At 36.3% G+C, this 8,437-nt stretch overlaps 1 protein-coding gene across 1 annotated transcript in view; it reads left to right on the top strand.

The window, feature by feature from the left end:
* LOC107732530 (protein enabled homolog) overlaps positions 1–8,437 on the top strand; it is a 114,430-nt gene that overhangs the window by 67,276 nt on the left and 38,717 nt on the right. The window contains 1 exon segment of the mRNA XM_016543889.1: positions 1,037–1,214. Within this exon segment, the coding sequence (XP_016399375.1) occupies positions 1,037–1,214 (178 nt within the window).

Below are 8,437 nucleotides of genomic sequence, written 5' to 3'. Positions count from 1 at the left end.
CCCACCGACATAGTTTTACGTAGGACCCCCAGAAGTCTAGGATCGGCTCTGGTGTTATCAGTCATCTTTTAGTAATGCAGAGGCTTCTCCTTTGTGTAGAGAGGTGGTTTAGTGAGAATTTTTTACTTGAAACTTTTGAAGCCTTGAGTTTTATCAGTTTGCTCTCTTGAGGAAAAAAGTGGCTGTGCTTATGGTTTTGCAAAAAATGGAATATGTTGCCCATGCTTAACATGGGTTTTATTTTCTTCAGTACAGATGAGGCTTTAAAAACATTTGTTTTAATGCTTCACATGGAAGCTGCAGCAATTTGTATGCAATGTCACATTTAGTGGTCGACCGATATATCGCCACGGCCGATATTTGGCATTTTTTAAATATCGGCATTGGCCGATAAGTTTTCCTGTTTGGCCGATGCGTTCGAGGCGGGACTTTTATTTTGACGGCGCGACGGACTTTTATTTTGATGGCGTTGAGAACGGCAGCGCCTGGGCACACAGTGCTCACATTCTCCCTCTTGTTCGCTGTTGTGGTTAACAGTTCTGTCTAAATACGGATAGAAGTCTGTCTAATAATCAGATAGAACGGTTAAACAAAGGAATTAAAATGTATACAAAAAGTCTTATAACGACTGCTTTTATATTATTAGTAATAGAAAGGCAAACATTATAATACTTTCTTGTTTGCCGTCAGCATTCAGCAAATACGCATTTATATAATTTAAACAAATCTTTGACTGTCTAATGAACATCTAATTTCAAAAACCTTGCAAACTTAGTAATTAATTAAAATACATAAAATTATATCGGCTTTATATCGGCCACCCTGCTTTCCAAGATATCGGCATCGGTATCGGCTGTCAAAAAAATCAATATCGTTCGACCACTAGTCACATTGTTCCCCTGAGACCATGTGGAGTTTTATGGACTACTCTGCTTTGTCTTGTGTGAGGATATGTAGTGCTTTACAGCCTTTTGTAAAATATATGATTTTCAAGCATTGATTTGAATATTAATATGCTGTTCTCTTCTGTCAACAGGTGGTAATAAACTGTGCCATTCCCAAGGGGCTGAAATACAACCAGGCCACACAAACGTTTCACCAGTGGCGAGATGCACGGCAGGTGTACGGCCTTAACTTTGGCAGCAAAGAGGATGCCAATGTATTTGCCAGTGCCATGATGCATGCCCTGGAGGTGCTGAACTCTCAGGATGCAGGTGAGAATGCTGTTTTCACACCAGCGTGCGAAGCTTAATGACGTGTGAATTGTGTGAACTGGGTTCTGTGTTTAAGCACTTTTACACGGCACTACAATAGTGATGCTCAGGATACTTCTGAAGAATCATATGAAGAATCATTTTGGAACTCTTTTAGGAAATTTTGCTGAATCATGTATTAAAAATGAATAATTATGTTCAACGCCGTAAATTAAAAGTTTATTAAAATTAAAAATATTAGAGTTAACTAAATAAAAGTGCCACATTTCTAGAAAGCATTAAAATGGTTAAACACATATATAAATAAAAAATAATAATTATTATTATTATTGTTGTTGTTATTATAATAATGATTCTTGGTTGAATCATGTTCAAATAAATTATGTATTAAAAAAATAAAAGTGCAACATTATTGTTATTATCATTATATTTGTTTAACCATTTTAATGGTTAGAATTTTTTTCAAATAAATAATGTATTAATTAAAGTAAATAAAATAATAATAATAATAATTATTATTATTGTTGTTGTTGTTGTAGTAGTATTTTGGTGTCATATTACTGTTAGTTCAAAATGATTAATTATCATATTATTTATCATATTACTATTCCCACCATTTGAAAAGTTCCAGGATGTGCATCAGTGATTTTGCACCACAGTAACATCAGCCCATAGCCCTGGTTAAAACACTGTAACGCACATGGCTTATTGCTTTACTGTAAGATCGCTGATGCTGCAGATTGCAAAATCTACACTTTGTGTTTTAATTCTGTGTCAGACACTATATTTAAATCTATTAAAAACAGACTAATTAGTAAATGGTCTTTCACTGGTGAGCTCTGCAAAACCTAATTGTGTTCTGTTCTCTGCCCAGTTTGTGAGGTCACATTTGGAGCCAGACTCAGCCTATTGTGCTCAATTAAGTGTAATTTAGAAAACGGGGCCTGCTCACAGGGGTTTTGTTGGCATGTATGTTGTTTATGAGAGTGAGAGTCTGGGTTACCTCTGTTTGCGCGGTTTAGGAGGAGGTGCCTTGGCTTGTGTATAACACTCTGCATGAAATCCATTTGTCTGCAGTGGTTGTGTGTGCATGTGTGCACACTAGGGCTACAACTAACGATTATTTCGATAATCGATTAGTTGGTCGATTATTTTTTCGATTAATCGGATTAAAAACAAACAATTTTCTTTTTTTATTTTATTGACAAAAACACACTATTCCACATTCTGCCCAATGTCCTTAAAACAATGTTCCAACTGAATGCTATGAAAACATATAGTGCTTAACAATTTATTAGACCACCTGCCATAATAAAGAGAAAACACATTTTAGGAATCTGTCAAAAAATTGTTTAAATCAAAAAATTCTTATTGTCATTTATTTATAACTAAATACTTTTATTTATTCACATAACAAAAATGGCCTCCTATGCCCTTCATAGCTTGCGTTCTTGCTGGCATTGTTTAAATACTTTTTGACTGTAATTGGGTATCTGGAAAAAAAAAACACTGTGAAGCTCTCTGCCGTTCTTTCATAGATAACAGCAATAGTTATATTAAAGCATTAGAAACAGCCTACTACTGTTACTAAAGAGCTTACACATATATTCTCATGTTTTGGGTAAGTTAGCTTGGATCACGTAACTCTCCTGCAGCATCTCATTCTGTTTCCTCCACTATTTTAGATGCATTTTGTCCATAGAAATAAGTAATTCAATGCTTTAATTTGACGCGACCGGCTGAAGTTGGACAAGTATGTAAACTCCGTTGGACGTGCACTGTGGGCAGACCCGATTAATCGATAATGAGAATCGTTGTCGATGATTTTCATAAACGATAATAATCGATTTGATCGATTAGTTGTTGCAGCCCTAGTGCACACACGTGTCACTTTCGGCCTTTTTCCTCTGCTGTCTGAGACTCTGGCACGGTCACAGCGGGGGGTTATTCCCCACACTGGGCAGGGCAGTTCATTGCTGAGGTTGTTTTCCTTATTAGAAACAGATGATGCTTTGTTTTGTGGACCGGACTCTGCTTGTCTCTTTGAGAGATGGCTGATCGCTGAGTCCTGAACTGTTGCATATTGAGCCGTTCTCTCTTCTACAGTGTATCACAATAGTAAGGTCATTCTGTTAACCCCACACTGTGTTTGAGGCAAGGAAGCTTTTGAAAGGATTGTTTGTATCCATTGCAACAAGTTGGATTCTATTCAGTTAGGCTTTCATTATAGGAAAATAGTGTTTCAGTGATGTATAGAATAAATATGAATGTCACAGTTAGATTTTTGGCTTTTAGATCCATGCTTAACCAGAGCTTGTCAGACTATGACGAAATTCTGAGTGGCGATAATTAAGTATTTATTTACAACTATATATTAATATTTTGATTTATTTTAATTAAAATTTTAGTTTAAGTTATATATATATTTGCTGTATTTTCCACAGTTCTCTTTTTGTATCTGAGAAGGAAGAAAAGGCATTTTGTGAAATAATATTTATTCAAGCACTGCAGAAATGGTGACTGTTGCCATTTTCCATGACCTTCAGTTCTTTGTCTCACTAATCTAACTATGGAAAGTTATCTAGTCACTGCTCTGGGCTCCTGTTATCACCACAGGAAGCTTCAGGCTCTGTGGCCTTATTACTGTCTATTAATTACCTGATAGCACGGCAGTTAATTATGCAAAGCAGTGTTAATTATGCATACTTTGCTGATGTGTGGATAGCCTTCCAGTCCAAGTCCTCTGACTGTTGCAATCCAAAAAGCATTGAATGATGTAAAATGCTGTTTACTGTGAAATTGTCATTTTAGTCTCAGACCCCACAGACAGAAACTGTGGGGAACATGGAGAAATGTCTGCTCTTCTCCTGATGCCTTGGGGGACAGAGAGGAGTCTTCAACGAAGGAGTTTCGCCTTCGGGATTTTCGATTCTCCCTCCTCTCATGTGCCTCTCAGCTTTCTTCTCACATCTTTAGTCCACTTTCTCCCTTATTAGAGACTAGGTTTACATTTAGTTACTTTGTGCCAGCGTTGGGGACACTAGCTATTCATAATTTAAGGTAGTTCAACTACAGTCAAGCTGCACTTAACAAAAAAAAAGTAGTTATATATGTTCTGTATTAGCTTGTAGTGTAACTAACTACATTTATGTAAGATATATATATATTTCTGTAATTTCTGTATTTCTTTTATGTAAAATTGTGAAATATTATATATTATTACAATAATTTAAACAAATTTTTTTATCTTTAATATTTTTATTAGAATTTTAGCTGAATTTAAGCAATATTTTTTGTGGAAACCATGATACATTTTGTCAGGATTATTTGATGAATATAAAGTTCAAAAGAACAGCATTTATTTGAAATAAAAATAAATCTTATTTCAACATTGTACATTTTTATGCATGTAATTAGTATTAAGTATAAATATCCTAAGAAATGGCATATATATTTATTAGACAATTTATACCATAAATATGATATATATGGAATCCGCTGAGCTACTGTGTAATGTAACAAATACAGTTACGTTAGTAGCGTCTCTCACTGACGCTGGTGTGTGCACTACGTTATCTCTGCTGAATTTGCTAATGCCTGTAGGTACCTGGCATGGAGACAGTTATTTTGGGGAGTGTGTTAAACTGCACTAACCAGCCAGCAGTAGGATCCCATGTGACTGAGCCAAAGCAGGAAAGTGTAATTGGCTCTCCCTTAATTCACATTGTCAGTATTAAGCTGTGTACAGCTGCGGTAGAGCTAAATGACTGTGCTCAGTTCTATTAGAGCCATCTAACCAACTGCAGTCTGCATCCAGATCTCCAAGTTAACTTATTTGCTATTATTAGCTCTTTTACTGAGGCTCTAAAGTCGAGATGCAGTTAACCTTTGGTGCTTGTTTGAGTGCTTTGAGATTCATCCACGTTTGTTTGACAACACTTTTTGTCATAATTTGCATAAATCTTAATAAACCACCAGCCAAGCAATTTCGAAAATTAAAGCACTGGTGGGCAAAAAAAAATAAAAATAACAATTGATTAGTTTTAAATAATTTAGCTCTTGGCTCTTTTGTATTATTTATTAACTCTCTTGGCATAAATTCATAAATTTAAAATATGCCCCCTGTTAATTGTACAGGGAATTTCAGTGTTGCTAGGCAGACTTGTTACTAAATCATGTCAGTCTGTGTTTTCTTAGCATATTCATGACCTCAGGTGGGCTGATACCGTCAAATACCACATGCCTCGATTCAAGAATGCGATCCACTGTCTTCTACCCTCTGTCTAAGGTGGAATAACAATGTAGTCATCCCTTTTTTTAAGACTTTTAGTTGCTGTGTTTGTATTTTTGGAGCGTCACATCGAGTAGTATGTTTACATGGGCTGATAGGAATGTTTGTGACCCATTTGTGCGTCATTTTTGTGCGTCATCCAGTTGTAAAAGCATGTTTAGCTAATGGCGATCCCCTTTGAAGGCATTTATGTATATAATTTGTTAACTTTTATGTGCCGAATTTGTCATCCGGCCCACAAAGTGACGTGCGTATGTTACTGAGGAGTCCAGGGGAATCAAAAGTCCTTTTTTACAAACCCCTAGAATATTAGAGATGCACCGATCGATCGGCCATGGATTGGAATCGGCCGATTTTCCTCATGATTGGTGACCGGCCGGTCAGTCTCACTTCTTTCCGATTCCGAGCCGATCCGTTTCGTTACCAGCGGCACAGGCAATAACGTCAGCCGCGCATTCTCGCTCTCTTCTCTCCGACGCCCCCTTCTCTCTCACACACACGTCTCATTCGCTCCGGTTAAATAGTGCTTGTATTGCGCATTATTTTAGTCATTCCCGCAGGTTTCGCGCTTATACCAAACGCGCGCGCGCACCACCACTGATCTGTATTAGTGGAGTGCACAAGCCGCGCTCAGTCTTAAACAGCTTGTGAGCCACAAATACCAAAATGAGTGGCTAACTGCGCTAAAACGTTCAAATACATACAAAATTGTCAAAATGCCCGTCTTGGTGAGTATCCAGTTAAACACAGTCAGTTTTGGAACATTAAATAGTTGAGAAGGAGAACGCATGTTGTGTAACAGTATATTGGGTCCGTGGATAAGCTCTTAAAGGGACCGCAAGTCCAATATTCCTGCTGCTGTCTGTCATGTTAATCCAGTGCCGATCCTAGACTTCTGGGGGCCCTTGCATATAGGGAGGATCGGCTCTGTGTTAATCAAAGAACAAAAGACAAAGAAAATCACTTTCTGCTCTTGACTGAATACGTTTTATAACTTTAATGGTAAGCATAAATCTGTATTTAATTTTTACAATGAAGACTACAGAAATTAAAGTAATCAAACGTAAAATAACACTGGATGTGTTATTTTACATTTGATTACTTTAATTTCTGTAGTATTTCTTAACTGAATAAAAACGTACTTAACCTGAAAAACTTAGTTTCATAGCTCTCTTTATTCTATTGCATTTATTTGTGCTGTTGTTTGCTATTTTTTTTTATTTGTTCTTATTTTATTACTGACTTTTTACTTGTGTTTTTTTATGAAAATAAAACTTTGCATTGAAGAAAAGTAGATTTTTGTTTGTATATGCTGTCAATTATAGTTCTTAGAAAATCGGAATCGGCAAAAATCGGTATCGGCTGATCACACTAACAAAAAATCGGAAATCGGAATCGGCCAAGAAAATTGCAATCGGTGCATCTCTTTAGAATATGTCTGCTAATTTTAGTTGGGTGTAATGTGCAACAGTCAAATGCCAGGGTGATGTTACCCTGAAGCTGGAGCCATGGACAGTGTGAGATTTGGTGAGTTTTTATATAAATGCTGTTGCCAGCATGACTGAGGATCTCTGTTGCAAGCCAGACGGCCCTTGAGCTCTTGCCAACATTGACTATATATACACAGAGGTGTGATGGATGTGCTGATTGATGAATTGGGTGAGGTAATGTATGAACATGTTTGTCACTGAAAAATCAAACTGTCTAAACCAGACAATCTGCCTGCGGCGCTTACATGAGAAATGTGACCTTTTATCTTTCCCACGGCTAATTGGAGTTTAATTATTGTAAACTTTACTCTTTCTTCACTTTTGTTTTTTTGTTTATCTCCCACCTTGATGTGACCGCTAGGAATGTGTGAACAAAAGCGTGATTGCTTACTGGCACAGACAGCCAGGTGTTTGTGGTTGAGGACCAGGATGTGAAGTTTGTTGTAGTGCTGATGGGACGGCAGCAGTTGGGTAATTTAGTTGCTGTTGGTTAAGTTCCTCCAATACCCTGGCTTAGCTGAAGCCATGTGATTTCTCATGCTGTGAAATCTCAGTGGGGAAAAAGACCTTGTCTTCTACCTAAATAATCACCTTGGCAATGTAGACTTTTATTGAAATTTTCTTTCACAATTGAGATGGACAGATATTAATACTCTGGTTGTTAATTATGTTCATGTTATGACCGTTCATCTTGTTTGTCTAAATTTTAAAAAGAATAACTCAAATAAAAACACTAAAAACTAAAATAAATTAGTTTTAAATGCTTAAAGTGAATGTGTGCATCACAACATGATGGACAGCATGATATTCATTTTGAGACTTACTAAGGATTACATTTAACATTACTGGCATTTTAAGTTAATCTTTAAGTTAAGACCAATGTCACGACAAAATACTTATTCAAGATCAATTTCAGTGAAATTTTGTTACACAGCTTTGCTTTCATGTGAATTTATCAGGTTTAAGGTTGTTTAGAAATATGCTTAATAAATGACAAGAATACCTAATATAAGTTATAACAGGATTTCTTCTAAGTTATAACTTCTGATTTTCTATTACATTCAGTTAAAACAGTGATTGATAATGGATAATGGATAATGAACAGAACAAACATACAGAGGTAAAAAAGTGTTTAAAAGTAGGGCTGCAACAAATAATCGATCAAATCGATTATTATCGATTATGAAAATCATCGACAACGATTCTCATTATCGATTAGTCTGGTCTGCCCACAGTGCACGTCCAACTTCAGCCGGTCGCGTCAAATTACAGCACTGAATTACGAATTTCTATGGACAAAATGCATCTAAAATAGCGGAGGAAACAGAATGAGATTACGTGATCCAAACTACCCAAAACATGAGAATTCTTTATTTTAAAGGGGTCATATGATGCTTCTAAAAATAACATTATTTGGTGTATTTGGTGTAATGAAATGCGTT

Source organism: Sinocyclocheilus rhinocerous, unplaced genomic scaffold (genome assembly GCF_001515625.1).
Source record: "Sinocyclocheilus rhinocerous isolate Xijiao unplaced genomic scaffold, SAMN03320098_v1.1 scaffold640, whole genome shotgun sequence".
NCBI lineage: Eukaryota > Metazoa > Chordata > Actinopteri > Cypriniformes > Cyprinidae > Sinocyclocheilus > Sinocyclocheilus rhinocerous.
Note: the sequence above shows the minus strand (reverse complement) of the source record. Positions and strands in the feature narration are given on the sequence as shown.